The 24,417-nt window shown below is 41.0% G+C and overlaps 1 protein-coding gene across 6 annotated transcripts in view; it reads right to left on the reverse strand.

Moving 5' to 3' along the window:
- LOC128733096 (kinesin-like protein Klp10A) overlaps positions 1-20,098 on the reverse strand; it is a 155,074-nt gene extending 134,976 nt beyond the window's left edge. The window contains exons 1-2 of one of the 6 annotated variants that reach the window (XM_053826708.1): positions 20,019-20,098; positions 18,875-19,159 (exon numbers count right to left, since the gene is read on the reverse strand). In XM_053826708.1, the coding sequence (XP_053682683.1) occupies positions 18,875-18,923 (49 nt within the window). In that variant the 5' untranslated portion in view covers positions 18,924-19,159; positions 20,019-20,098. Of the gene's footprint in view, positions 1-18,874 lie in introns of all 6 variants that reach the window. The other 5 variants (XM_053826705.1, XM_053826706.1, XM_053826704.1 and 2 more) reach the window with 5 other exon arrangements.
- Between the last annotated feature and the right edge of the window lie 4,319 nt (positions 20,099-24,417).

A 24,417-nucleotide genomic window follows, 5' to 3' on the forward strand; every position in this document is an offset into this window, starting at 1 on the left:
TTGCCACTAAAGTAAGTAAGTAAGCTCCTGTAATCTGCGAGAATAGGAAAATGGGTGATTGCTTGGATTGGTTTCTGTAAAGTTATTTTACCAAGTATTCTGGAAATCGGTCTCATACCTCATACTAGCACGGTTGTTACAAAGTTGTTGTGATAACCGAAATATGACTAATTTCAGTCGTAATTCGGTTGCATCAACATAATGGACCTACAGTGTGCTACTTGGGTAGTATCGTTTATAACATGAGGTCGCGATTCAAAGTTGTAATTTCATTGCTTGTTAAAATTTGCTTTCCACTATCTTTCGTTTGAAATAAATACAAAAGCTTGTACATTGCATCTCATTACTAAGTTTTGAAGTCACTTTACGAAAAACATATGTATTATACTTCACACTGACTGGCGGCCAGGAATTTGCTCGTAAACTATTTTCTTTGCATTATGTACCTACAAATGATTAGTTCCTGCCAATCAATTCGTATTGCCTCTAATCGCGATCCGTTCGTCGGAACCCCTCTGCGATCCCGTTTATAGGCGCAACGATGCTGCTCAACTTACACATCGAAGACGGATGCGAACGGAAGCGTAAAAGCCGATGATAGTGCAATAGGCTTTCTTTCTGTGCAACGTTTTTATTTTCTGTTCGCTAGACTGAGTGGAGCGCAGCCAGCGGCTGTCAGCGAAGGGGAGAGGGGGTGAAATTTTCATTGAACTACGTACGGTTGATTTTTACTTCAGCACATGGCTACATGCTTTTTGCATTGGTGATGCAGCGATTGCCAGTGATGGCCTGCCTTGCCTTGGTCTGACAAATAACAATAGCCACACTACCACTGAACTGAACGGAAAAAGTTAGGTACATGGTTTGAAATTGGCGATTAGATAATACGTCACCTAACGGAATGGTTTCATCGACCGCTCCTCGTTAGACGACGCCGGGTTATCTCCAAACGTGTTTGACATCTCGTCTCATAAAATTGGTTAGAGGTTCAATACCGATGTCGGCACGTAGTAGAGCAGTTACCATCTTCCGTATAAAAAACTGGATTCTATGCTCCATTGGGTCACGAATGTCGCGCTAGAATTTTCAATGTAATACGCGGGTGCCAATTTTATTGACAATTGGGAGCTATATATTTGGAGGTGGAAAAACTATTCTTATATACTTTACGCTGCTCGAAGCTTTAAATAGCCTAATAATGTCGTGCCACGGCTTCAGCTCGTACGAAAGAATCAACCTGAATTTACCTTTTTTGTACAGAATCAAGTGTCATAATTTGTGTTACTCTGTTTTCGGCTCGATAATTCCACAGTTTATCTTACGGGTACGGGAGGAAACGCTTCGAAGGATAGCCGTGTCGTAGCATTATGTAAATTTGGTCCGCAAAAGTTGAGTCAACTAATCGGAAGATCGTATCACATCTCAAGCACGTTTTGCCGGTCTGCAATAACCAAAGCCGGTAGCTCGACATCGAAAATCAACTTCCACTTGTCTGCAAACATCAATCATCAATCGAACTTCACGCGACCCACTATTTATGCATATCAAATCAGTCAACCGTGCTGGGAACAGGGCTGCCAGCACTGTTGCATCTGCAAGCGGCGGCACATGAGACTAAGCGCAAAACTCACACAAACACGCCCATAGAATCGTAACGAATAAAACATGCGGAATGCCTACTATACAGGTAATGTTCTTTTGCTCTCCAATCGACGAATCGATACTCTCGGCTCGGCTCAACTTGGTCAGGCCCGGTTCGGCTGGCTGGCTGATGACGGCATTGCATGGCTCTGCAGCAGCAGCACTCCACTTCCCAATTACCCAAATACGGTCAGTCAGAGTGTGCTTATTATTGGTTGCTACGACTAGAAGGACTGAGGACAACGACGGCGATCACGACAAAAATAATAATAACCGGTTAACTCTCCACCACCGATCTCCGTCGCAACTGGAGGAAGCTTACGATACAGTAGTGGACAAAATAACAGCTACACAGAAATACCTAATTGTTTTTTTTTATTTTTTTCGGAACATCACGCAATCTAAACTTTTTGTTGGAGCAAAATATGAGGAAAAACAGAAATATTTTTCAATCCCAAAATGAGACAAAAACCACTTAATAGGTCCTCTACTGTTCGACGCGGGGGTGTCGGCCGAAACTATGGTAAGTTTTCAAAGCTGATTGTCCGTTACGAGGAGCAATCCGTCTAGTATGCTTCAAATTACGCTTTTGCTATCATATAGGTAATCGATACGGAACTACAACCTACGGCAGATGAATGAACCGTTTTAAGTGATGTTACCAGTACTTGTCACAAACAACCGTAAGATCAGTACGGCAAGCAAAGCCAACGTTTTCCAAACAGGGAAACCCATTGGCTTTGTTAAATTCTGTGACAAATACTGATCGACCGCGTGGGATGCGTTCCTTAGAGATACACGGCAATTTCCCATTCCGTTCGATTACTGTGAGCCGTCCGACGGGGCGACGACGTCTGTATAGGGGTTTTATATATTAGTCATCCAGTGCGCAGTTATTAGCGTGTATTTTTGTGGTTGTTCACGCGCATGCAAATCACTTGGAAGGAGATACGTACAGAGGCAACGCGGGTGAAAAGCATGGCCGCCGTAGGCGAACGAAGCGGCAACCACGACGGCAACTTATTTGTCAGCTCATGTGCAACAGCTGACTTCCATCCCTGGCCTGAGAAATGTGTGAGAGAAACAGTTTTGTTGTCACTTCTTGTGATCGGTTGACAAGTCCCGGAAACGTTACCGCGGAGTATTTAAACAATAATAAAAAAAAAGTTGGAGTGTTTGTTTTCTTTTTGCGGCACGGTCGCATTGTTGCTGTTGTTAACGTAGGATTGCTGCGAAACAATTTGGTTTTTCGATTCCGATGGAAATGTTTTGGAACAATGCAACAATAAACCTGAAGTAAAAACAAATGGTTGTGTGAAAAATGTTGATGCTTCTCGAAGTGACATGACATGCGGTTTTAGCATTTCAATCTTTGCACGTGTGGCCAGGCCAGACCAGTTGATTCAAAAAACACAATATTTAGATTAGTGAGGAATTAACAATGATACCGCTGACGTGGTACGATTAAGGATTTCCAAGACAAACTGCAAACGGATTTATAATGTCGTTGATCTAAATGGAACTTTGTTGTTGTATACATATTAGTATCAACTTTTATTTTTTTTTCCACAGTGGATTTTATAGAAAAGAAAAAGAAAATGTTTTCTGAAATCGAATTCCACATGAAAATAACTTTCCTGTGGCGAAAAAAGATCAATTTTATCCTAATGAAACCAAGAGATATTCTCGTCGTCGTCTCCATTCAACTCGATCTTGGGTCACTCGTGACCACCCAAGTAACAATTTATGTTTTATTGTACGCTTTTATAGCATTTATGACCAATTTTGGTCACGAAAACCATCATAAGGGTGTAATAAAACCTTCAATTGCCCTACTTGGGCAATTTCCCATTCGTCTCAGAAGTCCAAATCACTTTCGACCTGATCAAGCCGCCTTGGCACGTTAAGCCACACCGTTCCTAGTGCCGGTGGGATTGTTGAATAAAATTGTTTTTCTCGCAATGTCGTCCGGCATCCTTACGACATTTTCGGCCCACCGTAGGCTACGGACTTTCGCCAGATGTACGATGCGAATCTCTTCAAACAGTGACTGTAGGCTGTAGCTCGTGATTCACACGCCTCCACCACTCTCCGCTTTCAGTTTGTACTCCGCCAAATATCGTCCGCAGCACTTTCCGCTCGAACACGGCAAAAGCGCGTACGTCCTCCATAAGCAGCGTCACAGATTCAAAGTTATAAAGAACTACCGGTCTGAAAAGTGTTTTGTACATTGTCAGCTTCGTACGGCAGTGTATGTTTTTGATTGTAGCATTTGTTGTAGTGGTCACCAGCGATCCCAAATACACGAATTCATCTACCACCTCTCGTTCCTCGCCGTCAACGGTTACCGTGGGAGGCGCACGTTTGTTTCTTTTGAGCCTCTTCCTTTCATGTATTTGGTCTTCGACGTATTTACTTTTAGCCCAATCCTCCTAGACTCCGCTTTAAGTCAGGCGTAGATTGCCTCCACCGTCGCATCCTGACTATTATATCAAAAACATCTGCAAAGCGTAGGAGTTGGCTTTTTCTTCTTCTTCTTCGCAATAGAGCCGGGGTGGCTTGTGCTATTTCAAGCACTCGTCTGAATTCAACTCGACCTTGGGCCACTCGTCGCCAATTTCCTAGTCGTCTCAGAAGTCGCAAATCGCTTTCGTTCGAGCCGTTCGAGGATGAAGTATCTTTAAATACACTTCGAAATTTGTACACCTCGAAGTGCAGTAATTAAATTTCAAGAAAAAACGAATTTTGAAAATCTTTTCCTGAATCTCTACAAATAATTCATGCTGCTTGGATCACATATTTTCATTATTTATTTTGCACACTTACTTGATCGGGATAACACGGTTTTTACACTACGCCATATTAAATTCAACCGAGTAACAATTTTCAATGCGAGTGTTGTGGTAGAGGGATAGCCAGGGTCAAGCGAATTTGTTTTGCATTTTGTAGTATTTTTCTTGTACTTTCACATGGGTAATAAATGGCTTGAATATATTTGCATGTTTGGGAGTTATTGCTGTTGCAAATTGTATAACTTTTAAACGAAAACTTTAATTTTCTCCGCAAATATTGACGATAGCAAGTTACTATGTTCTAGAAAAGTATGTAATTTGACTGCTAAAAAATCTTTGCCGAACATGTCAAATGCGTATAAATACTGTAGAAAGAACTGTGGTCAAAAAATTGATTTTCGTAGTCTCCACTAAAATTGTTCTTAATCTCTAAAACTATAATAGCTAGAAGGTTACTTTCTTTGGCAAAGTTCTTTATAATAATCTTTTCAAAAAATTTGTAGAACTTTGTTTTGCTGTATCTCTTACTATTCAAAAAATAAATTTTTCATTTTACTTTTAGGGGGATTAATCAAAAAATTGTTCATGCCATATGAAAGAGCTTTTAACGCTGAGAAATTTCTCTGGACTTACTTAATCAGTATAATCAACCATTTCGGCGCAATTAAAAAAACGTGTGGTCCGGTACCAATGGGACCACTGTGCGGTGGGGTTGTTGAACAGGACTATTTTCGTCGCACTGTTGTCCGGCATCCTTACGACGTGTCCGGCCCACCGTAGCCTGCTAACTTTCGCTAGATGTACGATGGGAGTCTCACCAAGCAGTGTCTGTAGCTCGTGATTCATACGCCTCCACCACTCTCCACTTTCAGTTTGTACTCCGGCAAATATCGTCCGCAGCACTTTCCGCTCGAACACGGCAAGGGCGAGTATGCAGCGTCACGGCTTCAAGTCCATAAAGAACTACCGTTCTAATAAGGGTTTTGTACATTGTTAGCTTCGTGCGGCGGCGTATGCTTCCTGATCGTAGCGTTTTACGACGAGCAAAGTAGGCCCGATTTCCCGCTTGGATGCGCCGCTGGATCTCCCTACTAGTATTGTTTTCCGCGGTCCCCAGCGATCCCAAATACACGAACTCCTCTACCACTTCTAGTTCGTCACCGTCATCGGTTACCTTCCATGGGAGACGCGCGTTTGTTTCCTTTGAGCCTCTTCCTTTCATGTATTTGGTCTTCGACGCATTTATTTTTAGCCCAATTCTCCTAGACTCCGCTTTCAGTCTGGCGTAGATTGCCTCCGCCGTCGCAAAGTTCTTGGCTATGATATCGAAGTCATCTGCAAAGCCCAGAAGTTGGCTACTCTTGGTAAAAATCGTGCCTCTCGTTTCGATGCCCGCTCGTCGGATCACCCCCTCAAGAACGATGTTGAACAGCATGCAGGATAAACCGTCACCTTGTCTCAACCCTCGCCGCGTCTCGAAGGGACTCGAGTGTCCCAGAGATGCGTACGAAACGCATCACTCGATTCATTGTAGCTCTGATCTGTGTTCGTGCATTATCTGCCATAGCGTGTCTCGATCGACTGTATCGTATGTTGCTTTGAAATCAGGAGGCACGTTGTACTCCCGACATTTTTGCAAGAGCTGTTGGATAGTAAAAATTTGGTCCGTAGTTGCGCGAGCCCCCATGAAACCCGCCTGATAATTCCCTACGAAACCTGATGCTATCGGTGATAACCGGCGTAACAGGATCTGGGAGAGTACCGTGTAGACGGCGTTTACCAGCGTAATACCGTGATAGTTTCAGCAGTCTAGCCGATCACTCTTTTTGTAGATGGGACAAACCACTACTTCCATCCATTCATCCGGTAGCTTTTCCTCCTCTCAAATCCTCGAAATAACCCAGTGTAGAACCTTTGTTAGCGTTTCTCCGCCATGTTTATAAAGCTCTGCCGGTAGTCGGTCCTTCCCAGGGGCTTTATTGATTTTCAGCAGCCCGATTTCTCGTTTGAATTCTTGAAGATCAGGTGCTAGGACATTACTATCATCCATCTGCTCCTAGGTTCTGTACTGCTCCTAGGTTAATTTCCGTTCCGCCTCCTTCTGCGACTTCGCCATTGAGGTGTTCATCAAAGAACTGCTTCTATCTGTCGACCACCTCGCGCTCGTTTGTGATTAGATTCCCGCCCTCGTCACTACACATGTTAGGTTTCGGTGTGTAGCCCTTTCGAGTTTGGTTCACCTTCTTATAAACCTGCGCGTGTCATTAGCTTGGAATAGTTGTTCTAATTCTTCGATCTCTGTGCTCCTTTTGGCACTTTTTCCTCTTCAGGATCGTGGTCAACTGGTTCCTAGCTCGTCGGTATTACGCCAGGTTCTCTCTAGTGGCAATACTTAGATAGTTTTTCCAAGCAGTTTTTTCCCCTCCACCGCTTGTTGGCATTCCCCATCAAACCAATCATTTTGTATACTCTGTTGACGATACATACTGTAATTGAAGAAATGGTCTTTTATTCTCTATAGACAGATTTTCTCGTTGATCGCCTTCAAATCTATCACGCGATCCTGCATTCTGCCAACACTACAAAACCCGGTTGGTAATGCCACCGGTCTGGTAAAGGTGGGCCTTTTCGACGGGGATCTTCCAAACCTTTTCTCCCTTGCGACAGGTCTCCTGGAGAGCTATGAAAACGAATTGGCAGGGCTCAAGCTGTTCGAGTATTCATACGTCGTCCTTGTTTCGTCGCCTAAGTCGATGCCGAATATTCCGATCCGTATAAGCTTGAATGTTTGCGGTACGGTGAGTTTAAATACGTTGTCTGTACTTCTGACTGTACTCGAAAAAAATGCAACACTTTCTATCGTGTATAACTTTTTATTGGCTGAGTAAAAATTCATATTTTGGGTAAAGCTAGTTTAGAGTGTAATGTTTTCATGTGCCAAATTTCGTCACAATCTGTTAAGTGATTATCAAAATGATTTCCATGCAAGAAGTGCTTCGATGACAAATCATGGGCGCGGTCGTAGAAAATCCAGGCCGGTGCCAGAGGTGAATCGCGAAACAGTTGGGAATCGATCATTCGACCGTATCCCGTGTGGTAAAATCGTTCAAGGAGACCCTAACGACCTAGCGGCGAGCTGTCAGCGGAAGAAAAGCGAAGACGACCGACTCGGTGAAGGCAAGGAGAAGCTGAGGGATTACTTCAAGCGCAATCCGAACCTTTCGATTCGGGTCATGGCCACGCAGACGCTAAGCAGATCCCCGGGAATTAAAGCAGACGCTAAGCAGATCCCCGGCCTAGAGTTTTTCGTTGGTAAGTCCCGTCTGCTGGAAATTTCGGAAGTAGAAGGTCGACAAATTTACCAATAAGTACTACAATAAGTACTCATGATGGAACTGTCATCCTTTAGTGCCGAGACAACACAGTGCCTTTTTCACTGTTAGTATACGACCACAGTTTCCAGTGGAGTTGGTATCGCAATCTCTGCTAGGGTTGCTCGTAGTAGCGCGAGGATGTAGGAACAGGAGTTGCTGGATAAGACCAATACGGAGTCGGTATTGCGCATTATCCAGCCGTTCGCCAATCAAATCTAGGCTGATCACATCCGGATTGCGATTTGGTGAAAAAACGAATATTGTCAGCTGTACTGTGTGGTGAATCCATCTCCGGGAAGGCTACAAATGTTGCCGAATAAGTAGACACTCCAACCAGAGCCTTAAACAACCAGCGTTGACCGGAATCCGGGCTCGCAAGTCGTACAACCAGGTGCTAGTTATGTTTTAGCCAGATCTACTGTTGTCCCCAGTTTCGTCCTATAGAGAAGTATTGTGCGTTAATGAAATAGGAGTTGACAATAGGTCGTATGAATAAAAGAGTTAGAGCAAATGCTCCCATACAATTTAAACGGGAGAAGCAAAGCAAACTGTTTTATTCATACGGCCTAATAAGGGAAGCAATCATCGGTGACATTGGTCAGATGAAGAATTGGTGTGATCGGTTGGTCAATACCGTGGCTGAAGAAGGTGTGTGCCGGCGGATGAACGACATTAGCAGTAAAGTAAGAGAATTTCCTCGAAATGGTTTGTTTCAGTTTTTAATAAAATATAATGCAAAACCTTTGCTTCCTTCTCAGAAAGTGTTTCGGTTGAAAGAATACCCAGGTAAGAACAACTAATAGGCAGTATCGATTTACAACAACTATGCAGTCGAAAAGTTAATATACAGTAACGTGCAGTAAACATGCCAGAAATGCCAATAAACGTTTGGTTACGTTAATGGTTATTGGTTACATGGTTAAAAAAATACTCGCATTCAAAAAGTAACCAACTTTTTAATGATCTAATTTTTAGGAGTGCAAATCTGGTGTTCACTTTGTTATGGCTCGGATGTTGATGTCGCTAGCGAAAAAAAATAAAGTACTTCCCAGCGAGTGCTTCAGTTGAGTAGTTTTAGCGCAGTTTTTTACTTATGCTTGCATTGCGCGTTCTGTGAGCCACAAGAGTCTCTCACTAACTTAGTTCGCAGCTTAACCCGAATCAATAAAAGTGCCGAAATAAGTCTACTTCAGAGTTCAGAAAAACCAGCCCTTTAAAGCAATCTTTAACGGGTGGGTTATATTTTTTCGACCCGATAGAATCCACTTGAATATTTCACAAACTTCTTGGGAACCGGGTAATGTTTACTCAGTCCCGGGCAGGATTTTGAAAGTCTAACCAAGTACGCAGTCTTGTGTTTCAGTCTCGCATATCGAGCAACCAAGCGAGATTGCTGCTTGTGAACTTCTTACGTGAGTAGTGTAGATTAGTGCAGTGCAGTCAACGATTCAAGTCTGACCGACAAGCACTTTCTGAAATTTGGAATTGGCTCTTTGAGGTATTCAAAATGTAAAATGTAAAATTGGCCCAAGCATTCAAGTTGTGGGACATCAAATGATAATATTTGATAGACAAAAAGTTTTGTACAGCTTCATTATATATTCCTATCAGAATATACGGCCATTATCTGATGTAATTGAACTTTTACTCTCACCACGTTTCATTTTGTGTTGTGACTTAAAATCCCATGGCGTAGCTTGAAGCTTCAACCGGGGTTGCAGATCGGCGATCAGAAATATATCATGAATACGAATTATGTTAATTATACTACGAAAATTACACGCACATTACATGTAATCGGCGAAATTGGTTTTTAACAGAAGCCCTCTATATTACAAGGTTATCTTAAATTCGTCATTTTATCATTTCATCTACTGCCCTAAATTCGACATGGGGCTGATAAAATCAGCTCATTATTGTATTGTTGTCTTTCAACTAACATACGGACAGCCGGTTAAAAGTATGGCTGTTAAAATATTGTCAATTAGCTAACGTCCTCTTGTGCCTTCGTTTGACATTTGACATTTTGCTTATCAGTTATTTTCAAATTTGACAGGAATACAATCGAAAGTATGCCAAAAATTTGTTCGCAACTAATTGATGCAAAGCAGCAAATTAAATGCCAAAATACTATTTTCGGATTGAAGAGTCGCAAAGACTTGCTCACTTCGAGATTTGCTGCGTCACGTCCACATCCCTGGCACGAACGTCATTCTGATACATTTTCTTTTTTTTTATTTATTCCCTTTTGGCACAGACCATAGGTGATCCATAAAGCTCATACATTTTCATTGAAGCCGTTTGAGCTAGGCTTGCTGGCTCGATTTTACGTCAAATTTGACAGCAGCTGTAAAAATTGCGCAATCATACGGTTTTATGCTTCAGAAAATTGGTTGCATGTGGGATGTAGATAGGGAAAAATGTTCGTTTTTTCTGTTATCGGCAACATAAGATAGGAAAAATTCTGACTTTTAAGTGTCATTTTTTTTACAATAAACGACAGAGGGGAAACAACACGCTCCATTCGTCATACTGCGCAGCATTAAATGAATTTTGTTTCAAAATTTGTTGTCTACCTCTATTACCACCACTACCGGAGGCGGCTTCAGCTGACAGTTGTCGCGCCAGGGATGTGGTCACGTCACATGCACATGAATATGCTGTCAACCCTGTTTTCATACCAGATATCAGTTTTAAATAAATTCTTGCAGTATATGGATAGAATCGAGCAAAAGGATGGGATGATCGCTCAGTGTTCACTTTCAGGTCATCAAATTGTACTAGATTTAATGTTTAAACAATGAAATCAATTGAAGAACAGTGTTTTTACACGTTTTTCATAAAAATTGTTTACTTTCAGAACAGCAGCTTGGTTTAGCTTTGATCAAAACGAGTAATTTCTGATATGTTGGATGGAGATTTTGCGACTTTTTTTTTCCAAAATCTATCGTCCCGGTTTTGGGAAGTAAAAGCATACTTACATGTGATTGGCTGATCGGTTACTTCTGACAGTGTTTGATATTTATGCTTATTCCAATAGTATTTTGCTAAATAGGCAAGTCGCTGATATATTCACACTCAAAACCTGCCCAATTTTCGTGTTTAGATTTTTCGGAATGACACCCTACCTCACCGTAAGACGAAATCTTACGTCAAAAGCGAAATGTTTTCAACAAATTAATCTCCAGAACGCAAAAGCGTTCATTTTCCGGTGTGGAGACGAAAGAAAGGTCGCCAACCTTCGTTGTAGCAGCACTGCAATGTGTTGTTGATTGCTTGCTTCGTGGTGCCTACTAACAACACTGAAAGCCACTGATTAGCAAGTTGCGAACGGTGACAATAGCAATAGCAAAACCAAAACAACAACAACAACAACCACAGCAGCAAACTGACAACATTCCATAAAGGGTATCGCAAGAGCTCTTCGCGTGGTATTGCATTTGCTTCGATTCGACCGATTCGATTCTTATTTCTTTTATTTTACTTTTTTTCTTCTAGCGTTTTACGACGACAGCAGCAGCCGATTCGATTCCAATCCGAGCGAAGTTCGGTGTCCGTTGGTCGTGTCGTGACTCACGCGCAAACCAACGGACGACGGATCAGTGTTGTCAGATATGCGGATTAGGGAATTATTGGAATTGTGTGCTTTGTTGTTGTCCAATCAACTTTCTCTAAAAAAAAGTTTCACTGAATATGAACCAATTATTTCATCGATACTTTCCGCTTTGCTGCGCTTGAAACACGTTTGATTGATTAATCCTATTGCAGATGACACCGGCGGAATAGCAGTGCATTCGAGCAGTCGAATGTTTTAAATTACGTAAGGATAGACATTACTTTTGTATCACTCGTCGTAACTCCGCCAGTGAGGGACCACGCTGATGAACTAGCACGTGTGACTCCATAAAAAGAGTGAACAAGTGATGGGGAAATTGGATCGGGACCCAAACTGTCTGTCACAAGCCAGGATAAAGGAGGAGTGTTGAGATTTGTCTTTCGGTGTGCAGCGCTGGATGGCTCCATGACAAACACGTGATGGATCCATCTAGATCTGCACACCGAGTCTCTTCCGCGGCAAATTTTGTAAAAAAACGTTTGCTCCCAATGTAGCAAGCAACATTGGAGCATGCTGCATTCTGAGTAAATTGCGGAGGAGGACCCCAATCCTCGGTGTAACGCGACCCGTGCCTAAGGATGAATGCTTGGGGGGGTCTAATTAAGTCTCCCAAGGTCGAACGGAGCATGCATGGTACCAGGGCACCCCGTGCAGTAATTTGCTCCCTCTGTTCTAAGCTGGTAACGGACAGCTGATTCTTTCTCCCAGCAAATTAAGACCATTGAGATGGAAGCAATTAATGAAACTTTTAATATAAATATAAATAACAAATCAAGTGGGGGATCAGCACTCAGGAGGGACCCTGACATCGATAAGACCCAAGAGGAAACTGGCGATGCTGATATAATCAGTCAAATCCCAGGACCCAGTTGTGTCAACGGTGCAGGACTAAACCCAAAACAGCCCGGTCGTACCACAAATCATATAAAATTACAAAGAAAAAATGTTAAATTTGTCCAGGTGAATCTTCACCATGCAAAGGGAGCAACTGCTGAACTTTGTAGAAGATTCACAGAAAGCAACCTGGATGTAGCACTGATCCAGGAGCCCTTAACCTATAAAGGTAGGATACAAGGAATTCCTACAACGTCGTGTAAATTGATTTACGCCGAAGGTGAGCTCACGCCAAGAGCTGCCATTTTAGTAAGTGAAAACATAAAAAGTTTTCCAATTACAGAATTGATTACAAAAGATCTCACAGCAATAATGATGGAGGTTCCAACGACCCATGGCACGACTGAAATTTGCGTAGCATCTGCATATTTTCCAGGAGATTTGGGTGAAGTACCTCCACCAGAAGTGGTAAATATGGTTTCTTACTGCAAGAAACAAAACAAAGCACTTGTAATTGGATGTGATGCAAACGCCCATCACACTGTTTGGGCCAGCACAGATACCAATAACAGAGGTGAACTCCTTTTAGACTATATATCATCAAATGATATAGATATATGCAATAAAGGGGAAGAGCCAACTTTTGTAAACGCAATAAGGCAAGAAGTACTTGACTTAACACTATGCAGTCCAACGATAACTGATAAAATAAAAAATTGGCACGTATCGGATGAAGAATCTTTGTCCGATCACAAGCAAATCATATTTGATTACGAAGCTAATCAGCAACTTAAGGAAATTATAAGAGATCCCAGGAAAACAAACTGGGATCAGTATAATTTGAAACTGAAGGTTGGAGTCAAGAACTTGAAAGGCTGCTCAAGGACATGTAAAGAACTTGAGGACAACTCAAAACAACTTTCAAACCTGATCCAACAAGCTTATCACGAAAGCTGTCCTGCAAAGGAACGCTCTACGAATTGAGATGTACCTTGGTGGAACAAAACTTTGGAGAAATTTAGAAAGAAAACTCGGAAATTATTTAACCGGGCAAAAAGAATACAACAGTGGGAGGAGTATAAACAAACTCTCACTGCCTATAATAGGGAAATACGAAGATCAAAGAGGATTCACTGGAGGCACACATGTGAAAACATTGAAAATACTCCAGCAACTGCTAGATTGCAGAAAATTCTCGCTAAAGATCATTCTAATGGGTTGGGTACTTTGAAAAAAGAGGATGGCTCTTTTACTAACTCAACTAAGGAAACATTAGAGTTAATGATGAGAACACATTTTCCCTGTTCAATCATTAATACATGCGGAGACCAAAGTGCACCGGCATTGAGAACTGTAAATCTTGAAACCAGGACAGACATTCTCGAAATAGCGAGTGAAATGACTGGATTAGATAGAAACAGGAATGATGCTTGTACTTTGGCCAAAAAATTTTTTACAAGAAGCAAGGTTGAATGGGCGATTGACACTTTTGAACCCTTCAAATCACCGGGTAGGGATGGAATTTTTCCTGTACTACTACAGAAGGGCAAGGCGTTTTTAACACCTATTCTAACAAACCTTTTTCAATCAAACCTGATACTAGGTCATATACCAGCAGTATGGCGGCAAGTACGGGTCACGTTCATTCCGAAGGCTAATAAGAAGGATAAGACTTCACCAAAATCCTTCAGGCCGATAAGCTTATCGTCCGTTGTGTTAAAAACAATGGAAAAAATAATTGATGAGCATATAAAATCATCATATTTAGCCAAAGATCCTAGTTTTTGAGTTTCGCAAAAAATTCTGTTTTATTTGTCCATATCCCCTTACCACAGGGGTGAGAGGTCTCTAACTATCGTAAAATAAATTCAAGACTCCTAAATCTCCCACATGCCAAATTTGGTTCCATTTGCTTGATTAGTTCTCAAGTTATAAGGAAATTTGAATTTCATTTGTATGGGAGCTCCCCTCTTAAAAGGGGAAGGGGTCGTAATAAACCATAAAAAAAATTTCTGCCATCTAAAACTCCCACATGCCAAATTTGGTTCCATTTGCTTGATTAGTTCTCAAGTTATAAGGAAATTTGAATTTCATTTGTATGGAAGCCCACCCTCTTAAAGGGGAGATGGGCCATAACTTGCTTTCTAAAGAAGAGAGGGGTCTCAATTCACCATAGAAAAAAATCTTGCGTCTAAAACCACTTACATGTCAAATTTGGTTCCATTTGATTGATTAGTTCTCGAGTTATGAGGAAATTTGTTTTTCATTTGTATAGGAGCCCCCCCCCTCTTAAAGTGGGGAAATCCATAGAAAATATTCTTGCCTACAAAAACACCCACATGATAAATTTGGTTCTATTTGCTTGATTAGTTCTCGAGTTATGAGGAAATTTGAATTTCATTTGTATAGGAGCCCCCCCTCCTAAAGTGGGTAGGGGTCCCAATTCATCATAGAAAAAATTTTTGTCTCCAAAAACACCTACGTGTCAAATTTGGTTCCATTCGCTTGATTAGTTCTCGAGTTATGAGGAAATTTGTATTTCGTTTGTATAGGAGCCCCCTCTGTTAAAGTGGAAAGGGGTTCTAATTCACCATAGAAAATATTCATGGCCTAGAAAACTTTCACATGCCAAATTTGGTTCCATTTGCTTGATTAATTCTCGAGTTGAGGAAATTTGCATTTCATTTCTATAGGAGCCCCCCTTCCTAAAGTGGGGAGGGGTCCCAATTCATCATTGAAAAAAATTTGTCTCCAAAAACAACCGCGTGCCAAATTTTGTTCCATTTGCTTGATTAGTTCTCGAGTTATGAGGAAATTTGTATTTCGTTTGTATAGGAGCCCCCCCTCTTAAAGTGGGGAGGGGTCCTTATTCACCATAGAAAATATTCTTGCCCTCGAAAACTATCACAGGCCAAATTTTGTTCCATTTGCTTGATTAGTTCTTCAGTTATGAGGAAATTTGTATTTCATGTGTATAGGATCCCCCCCTCCTAAAACGGGGAGGGGTCCCAATTCATCATAGAAAAAAATTTTGTCTCCAAAAACACCCACATGCCAAATTTGGTTCTATTTGCTTAATTACTTCTCGAGTTATGAGGAAAATTGTGTTTCTTTGGTACAGGAGCCCCCCCTCTTAAAGTGGGGAGGGGTCCTAATTTACTATAGAAAATATTCTTGCCCTCGAAAACCTTCACATGCCAAATTTTGTTCTATTTGCTTGATTAGTTCTCGAGTTATGAGGAAATTTGTATGGAAGCCCCCCCTTTTAAAGAGGAGAGGAGCTATAATTCCTCTTATAAAGAGGGGAGGGGTCTCAATTTACCATAGAATAAATTCTTGTCACCGGAAACACCCACATGCCAAATTTTGTTCTATTTGCTTGATTAGTTGTCGAGTTATGCAGAAATTTGTGTTTCATTTGTATGGGAGCCCCCCCTCTTAGTGGGGGGAGGGGTTTCTAACCATCACTAAAACCTTTCCTGGCCCCAAAAACCCTCTACATGCATATTTTCATGCCGATTGGTTCAGTAGTTTTCGATTCTATAAGGAACATACGGACAGACAGACAGAAATCCTTCTTTATAGGTATAGATTGCATCAGTTTATACAATCAGAAGCTGAAAAAAGTGCTCTGAGGATCAAAAGATCAAAGAACCTTTTTGAAGGGGACTTAACAGGTCATCTCAGTATTCTAAAAACTATTAGTATTAATCCTCTTGTAACCAGTAATGAAGATTGGATGGAGAAAAAATACAACTTCAACCGAATATTTCGTGTATTTGAGCCTAGACGTGATTCCTGGGAAGATGGTGGTCCCGATATTCGTCCAAGCTCGACAGTTTTCTATACAGATGGTTCAAAAATGGACAATCAAGTGGGAGCAGGAGTCACTGGCCCAGGAATAGACATGTCAATTTCTATGGGCAGATGGCCAACTGTATTCCAAGCTGAAATACAAGCAATTCTAGAATGTACGACTGTGTGCTTGCGCAGGAACTATAAACATTCAAATATATGCATCATGTCCGACAGCCAAGCAGCTCTAAATGCTCTAAAGTCGGCGACATGCACATCAAAACTTGTCTGGGAATGTATTCAATCACTCCAACAATTGTCTCGTCGTAACCAAGTCAACTTGTACTGGGTCCCAGGTCACTGTGGAATTGAAGGAAATGAGAGAGCTGATGCACTAGCAAGACTCGGATCATCTCATCAATTTGTAGGACCTGAGCCCTTCTGTTGCTAATCTGCTTCTGCTTTAAAAATGGAGCAAAAAGCATGGGAATGTACGAAAGTGGAATCAAATTGGAATAACACTTTCAATGCTAGGCAGTCGAAACGTTTCATCTCTCCTAACGTTTCAATTACTCGCAAAATACTGGAGCTTTCGAAGAAAGATCTAAGCATTTATACTGGTCTTATAACAGGACATTGTCCGCTATCATCTGAAGCTAATGGGAAAACTTCATGATGATACATGTCGCTTCTGCGGCATAGAAAAAGAAGACTCGGAACACCTGTTATTCCGATGTCCGGCAATTCTCAATAAAAGATTAAGGTTCTTCGAAAGAGGGCTGTTAGAACCCTCTGATATTTGGAGAACAACTCTCAGCGCAGTAGTGCACTTCATCCGAAGTGCATCACCGGGCTGGACAAATGCTATTAGTCAAACAATGACAATCACTTCTGATAGTGGTGCGTCATCTTGACAAAATAGCTATAATAAAACGGGGAATATATCACAATAGATCAAACAAATGGTCGCAGTGATAAAAATACCCAACATGGAAAAAAAAGGTCAAATTTCCTCATACATTTCTCGCGTAACTTTTCAAAAGGACCTAAGTAACAATGAGAAATTCTCTTTGTGCCTCTTCTCTTTCACCTCCCACGGCAACGCAAATGCACTTTAAAGCACCAGCTTTGCATGAATCGGTTGCTAGCGTCACTATCTAATTAAGCGTGAGGAATTTTTTTGTTAGAATGCATTTATGTTGCCGTAATAATCAGAAGAGAGGGACGTCAAAGAGAGTCTCTCAATGTCACTTAGGTCCTTTTGAAAAGTTACGCGAGATTTTCTACGTGATTACCCTGCTTCACAGGCAGGGACGACAGTTAAACACACCATCTGTTTAGTGTGGTTTCTTTTTACAAAACAAAAGTAACAAAACCCTCACCGTCCCAACAGGTCGCAAAAAAGATCCTTTGAGATGTTTAAACTTATAGGCCAAAGTGCAAAACCACCCCTCTACTTCAACCGATTTTGTTGCTTGAATATTGAACCCAGTCCAATTTGATGTCCTGAAAGTGAACCGTCATCTCCTTTTGCCAGATTGCAACCATATACTGCAAGAAATTGTTCGGAACTGTTGTCTTGCACGGAAACAGGGCTGTAGAGATAGTTGTGCGTGTGATGTGACGCAGCAATTCTCAAAGCGGGTAAAATCTGCGACTGTCTTATCCAAGAATAGTTTTTGAGCGCTTTATTTGGTGCTTTGCATCAGTTAGTTGCTTGCAATTTTTTGCATAGTTTCAAGAGGATTTCTGTCAGTTGTGCAAACAACTGTAAAGTAGAGTGCCAAAAGGAACCAGTAAGAAGCTTAGGAAGTTAGCTAATTAATATTTTAACCGGCTGTGCACATGTTAGTTGAAAGATATTATTCTTCAAATCGATCTATCACATTGAACTATTTCGTGGAAATTGACGAATACGAATCAGTGTTGTGAATGATTACTAAGAATAATTATTTATTTTTTCGGTTTCATCGTAGCTGTAAGCAAGCTCCTTAGGTAACCTAACTTCGTCAACTGCATACCAGTTTCAAGCCAGTTATTTAAAGTTGCCTAGTGCTACAAGCAATGCAAAAATGTTCAAAATGCGAAATCATCGTCAATCATTAGAAGATGTGTAATTGTGGCCTGATGGTTTAACTCTTAGTGGAACTATAAACTCTAGCAAACTGATAAAAATGGTAGACAGAGTACAGACATCTACAGACATCATTTAACAAATATATATTAATGTTTAAGGGGATTTATTACAATACAGTAAATTATCAATTTGCGTAACAAACTACTGAGTATTTCCGAATTGTCAAACATTGTCTAATTGTACCGCGTGTTGTCCTACGTGAACCCCTCGTTCGTTCCCCTAGGCACAGACCTCCATACTTTTTAAACTTTTTATTGCAGTTAATACAAATTATTTGTAAATCAATGATGGACCAGTGAAGATCAATTAAAGAAACGTGGCTATTTGAACAAGGTTTTGAAAGATTCTCTAACAAAGTTTGATGTAAGCGTAAAATTGTACAAAGAAGCCACCATATTCGTACACATTTTGATACAAAAACCCAGCATTTTTTATAATTAGTTTTATATTATTTGACCATTCCGAATGTAATTAGAAAAATACTCAATTTTTACCGCTGCCCTGGGGTATTGGCAACACTGCAACGGAATCAATCTGCAAATATCCCAACTGTCAAAATTTCGGGAGGAGCTTTTTTGCGACATGCGAATATTAATGAATGGAGAAGCAACGGCCATCCGCACCGGACCGGAAGTTCCGTCGATTCTTTGCATATGAGTCTACAGGAACAATTGATTTTACTCACCATCACTTCGCTTAATGTTTACTATGCTTCCCTTCTCAAAGAAATCCATGGTTTGGACGTGTGTTTTCCTCTTTGTCTGCTGTCGTGTCGATGCTTTTCCCAAACGGGGCAGGGTTTGGTTTTAGGTTTGTAACACTTTCGCACTCTCGTGCCTCCGCTGCTGGTCGGTCGATGGTTGCTGACTTGCCTATGTATAGCTATTCTTGTTTCACCACAAATACAGCTTGAACTACTTCTCTTTGCACACTACTTTTTCTGTAGCTGCTGTTTCGATTTATCCACTCTCTGAAATGTGGGGTGCACTAAAAATGCAATGGCTGGAACTTTTGCTTTGCCAGTTGCAACACTAAATGCTGTTGGTATTTCCTCTGAGGACAACTGATATTTCACCGGATTTTCAAGCCCACCAAGAAACGATCGAAAGCCAAATTTTAGACACTCGTGTTGAAACAATAAAGCCGAACAAAAACAAAATGCATTCAAAACTATCAGCCGTTGCTCGGCATTGACGACTCTTTCCGGATTTACTGGAATTTGAATTAACTACACAGCAAAATATGCTTATTTCACAAAATCCTAAACGAGAAAAAATCGAAAACTTTCAAAGCACACTGCTCTTTCTGCCCAGCAAACCCACACCAAACGAGCAAAAAAAGAAAAATGGAAAACTAGATTCAGCAGCAGCAGCAGCCGCAGCACTCCCCTCTCAGAGGTTTTGTGACACAAACTTCCAACACACAATAATGGCACACTCTCGACTCTTCCGTATGCCGGATAGATCGAATGGCTCCACTTTCCGGAGATTTAGATTTTGCCAACCCGGAAGACTTGTCCCTTCCGAAAATTCTTTATCCTAGATTAGAAGTTATAATTTCGACGGTCACTGTTACATGCGCTTAACTAAATTCCTGCAACACAATCCACCAGAAGATTTTCTTAAGAAAATACCATCAACCGTGTTTTTCTTTTCGCGGTCGAACCCGGAACGTTGCTTCAAACTTTACAAACTGCCCGATGTTACGCTGAGAATGACACGACAGAAGGCAAAACCGCTATCCGGTAAATTCCGTCCTCGCACTAACTGCCGATGACGGCAAAAACCACGAGAGGTCCAGCAGCTAGACGTTTCGAATAAAAAGATTACCAGCAGTTCAGCAGCTATAGTTAACAAACGAGTCGACGAGCAGCATTTGCAAGTTTGTTTCTCGCGACGGAATGATGGGAACTTTGCAGCAGCACCTCTACTCACACACTTGCACAATTCGTAACGTTTTAAAAGCCGAAGCAAACCGTACACGACCCAATGTGTTATATACAGGTGTGGCAATGTTGGTTAAGTGGTGTTAGTGCAATGAAGAAATTTCATCATGGTGTGGGTGAAATCGTAAGTCGACCAATCACGATGAAGCGTGACGTAAAACTCCAAAAACAAACCCCATTGTCCGACGCGGTTTGTTTTTGTAGTTTGACGTCGTTTTCTGATTTTTCGCTACTAATACCATCGAATGTCTTCATTTGCCACACCTTTTTAAACCTCATTGTACACGACCACCATCAGCTTGCATCAGAAAACGGCGAAAGAGTCGCAATTTGACAGCTCCGTCATGATGGATTTGAATTTTTTCGTTTTTGTTCAACGATTCGAAGTTCGACGCAAACTGGGGGTGCTATAATGGACATGTCAAAAAACATTTATGAATTCTCGCGTAACTTTTCAAAAGGACCTAAGTAACAATGAGAAATTCTCTTTGTGCCTCTTCTCTTACACCTCCCACGGCAACGCAAATGCACTTTGAAGCACCAGCTTTGCATGAATCGGTTGCTAGCGTCACTATCTAATTAAGCGTGAGGAATTTTTTTGTTAGAATGCATTTATGTTGCCGTAATAATCAGAAGAGAGGGACGTCAAAGAGAGTCTCTCAATGTCACTTAGGTCCTTTTGAAAAGTTACGCGAGAATTTAAATTTAAATTCGAATTTCGTAATTCATGTCACTGAAACTGCAGAGTTTCAGTGATTAATTAATATATTATTTCAATGAAGTTCATTAATGTATTACCGCGTTGCACAAGTGAACGCAAACGCAGCCCCTCAAGAAAACAGTTTCGTATTTCAAGAGCAACATTTCAAATAGGCCGAAGTCAAAACTGACAGTTTCGAGAAAATCGATGTTGAAACTTGAGCATCATTTTTTAACTCCTTATTTGATATAAACAGTGTTTCTTAGAATTGAATGTCACATTATGATGCAAAAACATAATAGTTTAATATGTAATGCAACAACTAGCAGAAAAAACATTGATTTACTTTGTAATTTGCAAAAATATGCGTTTGGCCGTTTTCGGAGATCATTCGGTAATACGACTTTTTCATAAGGCTGATTTGATTATCAATTGTTGATGGGGCCTTTGACATGAGGCTTTTATTTACTGTCAGTGGTGATATGATTTTGGTGTTGGGCCGGTTTTTAGACAGCGTTTCGCGTTTGGCCTGTTTTTATCACGTTGTTTTGAAGCGCAATGGCTAGAAAAAGTTAAAAATTCGTAACTGGGACACCGATCAGCTTTATTATTTCTACTAGAAAAGTTGGGGTTTAATTTTATCGGCAAATCTGCCCCCGTTGAACAGGTTTGTGAAGCGGGACGTGTTACCCGTGAGGTGCGGCAGTGCGACAGTCGCTATTGGTAGTGTGAAGCAGCAGCAGTTCATTCATTTAGCATTTCTAACTCACCACAGCGTGCAAGTGCATCACACCTTGGCAGTTCAGTGATAGTAAATGTCTCGGGCGCGCAACTAACGAACTCTGTCCGGTTCCTCCACAGGTGATATATATATACAGCGAAATAGCTTTTTTCGTGTAAGCCGAAAAGTAACTTAAATTTTTGTTGCCGCAAACTTAAATGTTTGTTGGCTTAAGTACTAAACATGTCGTGGCTGTGAATGACCGTGTTATTTATGCAGGTAGCGTCGTATTGTTTTTTTCGGTCGTCCGTCGAGTTTCTCGCGCAATTGTACGGCGGGGATCATCTTCGCAGCAGCAACTGCAGAACTGGCTGTTTCTAAAATATTTAATTTGCGCTGTTAACAATTGATTACCAACGGAAATTCAAAAATTGTGTATTTATTACTTACTAAACGTACTTAGCCTGAGATGGCCAGTGATTATTCGCCACTATGCGTAGAAATCCCACAACAAAAATAGGGCCGAATGCAAAACAAAACACAAACTGCGTATAGGCTTTTTCATACAGAATGGCTGAAGCACAAAATGAAAACTTTGTTGCCAGTTTTCACATAAGGCTTTTTCAAATTTGCTTTTTAAGACTCATAAAGTTTTCAAATCGCTATGATGTTTGGTATTATTATAGATACTTAAAAAAGCTTTAAATATAACCAAAAAACCAGTTTTTTTTATATTTTGCACTTGGGCCCTATTGAAATGTTGCTCTTGATTTCGCTTCGACGTTTCGACATCGACAGTCGATTAAATCATATAGAGTTGGATTCTGCGGAAAATTGACCGTAAATGCCAGAGGATTTGTCGGTAAGGAATTGTGAAACTCACATGTGAAGGGGCAGGCAGGTAACCATAATTTTCCATGCCGCTCTTGCTATTTTTTTGACGTAGGACTACGTCTTACTTTAATAGGGTGGCACGTTGGAGAAGCAAAAATGACCGCGACACGACAAAGTGATAGATTTTGAACGCTTATAGCTTAGCCAATTCTGAATATATTTTTATGGTTTGCATACCATTTAAATCACAAAGATAAGCCTTTTGTATAGTTTTTATCAGAAGATTGTTTTGTTTTGTACTTCTGGAATTTCCATGTAAAGTTGAACAATTTTTTCAAATTTCCTACAGTTCCAACTCTGCATTTGCCAAACCTTAATGGAATTCGGAATAGCGCAACCTGCGCAACTTACAACGAAAATCTCGAAAACGATTCTTTCTTTCCAAGCATTCCTCCGCGTGGCTGAATCGACTTATCAAGAACGATTACAAACAACTTATGACAACTACAGCTCAAGTATCCAGTCCCGCGTTAAACAAAACCCTGCACGTTTCTGAACTTATAATAGGAAACTGAAAAAACACGACTGCATTCTTAATTCCGTACACGACGATGACGAATGACGAATGACGCTTGCACAAGCAGGGACGCTGCAGAACTCTTCGTATCGTTCTTCGAAACCGTGTACAGCAGTGGGGCACCAGTGCCGAATGTCAACTGTTTTGCCCATAAACAAGCACACGATTTCAATCGCCCCATTATTCAAATATTTAAAAACGATGTCATCTGCGCTCTGGAGGACCTGAACAGACAGTATTCGTTCAATCGTCGCCATAGTTACCATATGAAATTGTTATTAATAACATACAATCAATTCAAGTGAGAAGTGAGTGATTTTGTGCATCTGATTCAACAATGTCTCAATTGCTTCAAGCAAAATATATACGTAAATACCGCAAGCGAGTCCGTGAGCAGACATTATTAACTGGACCAGCAAGAGGCCAGCGTTGACGGTGGCAGAGCACTGTAAATTCTACCATTTGAGAAGAAAAGGTAATCGTAGTGATTCAATGTATTCTGAAGTGGGCAATACATCGTTAGATAGTGCATCGCACGAAATAGCTGGTCCCTCCAACGTTGAAGTGTTGCGTGAGGTGACCGCTCCGGCGCACGTAGAGGTCAGCGTATCGCCTAACGTAACAGGTGAGTCCTATAGAAGCCGAAAAGATGTAAAAATGTAGGGTACGGGATCCGTCATCAAACATTTTCGGCTTGTTTATGGATATACCATTCCATGCTTTCAACTTGCCGGATAGAATATTATAAAAAATAATGTAGGTTCAAAATATTAATATGTGAAATACTCGCAACTTGTGCTTTATTATCATTGCTCAAATTAGAAAACGACTCCATTGGAAAGGTCTTGCGGGTCAAATCGAGGCCCGCTGTGTACTCTAAGCATGACGTTCTTCAACCCGATTGGACACCTATTGATAAGCGATCTGCAAATATTAAGCTAAGTAGTAGCATTAAGTGCAAACGTATACAATTTTCTTTAGTAGGTGCGAATGCTCTTACTGTAGACAAGAGTCAAGGCGGCACATTTTCTGAAATCGCGTACGAGTATGGCAAGGGACAGGAACAGCAGTTGGTGTACGTGGGAATGTCAAGAGTTACATCGATTGAAGGATTGTATTTGACGAATAACAGAGGCATATTTAAGTTTCACCATGCCAAGGGAACTGCATCACCATTCCATCCAGGAATTACGGACGGAACTTAGGCACCTGGAAAACCACAAATTGGTTACTTTAGGTACTGAACTTCTAGAATTTATATCTAACGTAAGCCATTATGCTGTACTGCTGAGCCTGAATGTACAGAGTCTAAACGCACGCACATTCAGCAGATATTTCAACCGATGCGGTTCTCAGACCGGCAGATATCCTTGCGCTCAGCGAAACATGGATGGACAGTAATGAAGTTATTTCCATATCGACATTAGTGCCAGGAGCTTTTCCTTCCAACC

Source organism: Sabethes cyaneus, chromosome 1 (genome assembly GCF_943734655.1).
Source record: "Sabethes cyaneus chromosome 1, idSabCyanKW18_F2, whole genome shotgun sequence".
Lineage (NCBI taxonomy): Eukaryota > Metazoa > Arthropoda > Insecta > Diptera > Culicidae > Sabethes > Sabethes cyaneus.